Source organism: Fulmarus glacialis, unplaced genomic scaffold (genome assembly GCF_000690835.1).
Source record: "Fulmarus glacialis isolate BGI_N327 unplaced genomic scaffold, ASM69083v1 scaffold24487, whole genome shotgun sequence".
Taxonomy (NCBI): domain Eukaryota; kingdom Metazoa; phylum Chordata; class Aves; order Procellariiformes; family Procellariidae; genus Fulmarus; species Fulmarus glacialis.
The window spans coordinates 15,500-15,873 of record NW_009221641.1 but is presented as its reverse complement, the minus strand read 5'-3'; the positions used below and the strand labels follow the sequence as shown (position 1 = coordinate 15,873).

The 374-nt window shown below is 67.9% G+C and overlaps 1 protein-coding gene across 1 annotated transcript in view; it reads right to left on the bottom strand.

Annotated features, from left to right (window-relative positions):
* LOC104079232 (bone morphogenetic protein 2-like) overlaps nucleotides 1-374 on the bottom strand; it is a gene marked incomplete at its 3' end in the record, with an annotated part of 2,599 nt that overhangs the window by 848 nt on the left and 1,377 nt on the right. Inside the window, exon 4 of the mRNA XM_009581195.1 lies at nucleotides 66-264. Within this exon, the coding sequence (XP_009579490.1) occupies nucleotides 66-264 (199 nt within the window). The remainder of the gene's footprint in view (nucleotides 1-65; nucleotides 265-374) is intronic.

Here is a 374-nt window from a genome sequence, read left to right as displayed (position 1 = left end):
CCAGCACCCTGTGGGTGAGGGGACAGCAGCACCGAGGGAGCCATGCCAGGGCACGTGGGACCCACCTGGGAAGCTGGCCATGGGCAGGGACGCTCCCCGGCGCCCGTCGTCCGTGAACAGGACCAACATGGGCTTCTTGCTCTCATGGTGGTCCCTGCTGGATGCGAACTGCAGTGGCGGGGGGTCGAGCGGGCTCCCGCCCAGGCCCTGGACCGTCACCAGCAAACCCTGGTTGCTGCTTTCGTCTTCGGTCCAGTCGCGAACCTGGGGAACCAAACTGGTGTCACCGCGGCACCGCAGGCCAGGACAGGCACCGCCCTGGTGTCCCCATTGCAGGTGCCAGGCCAGCAAACCCCACGCCCTGTCAGCAGCAG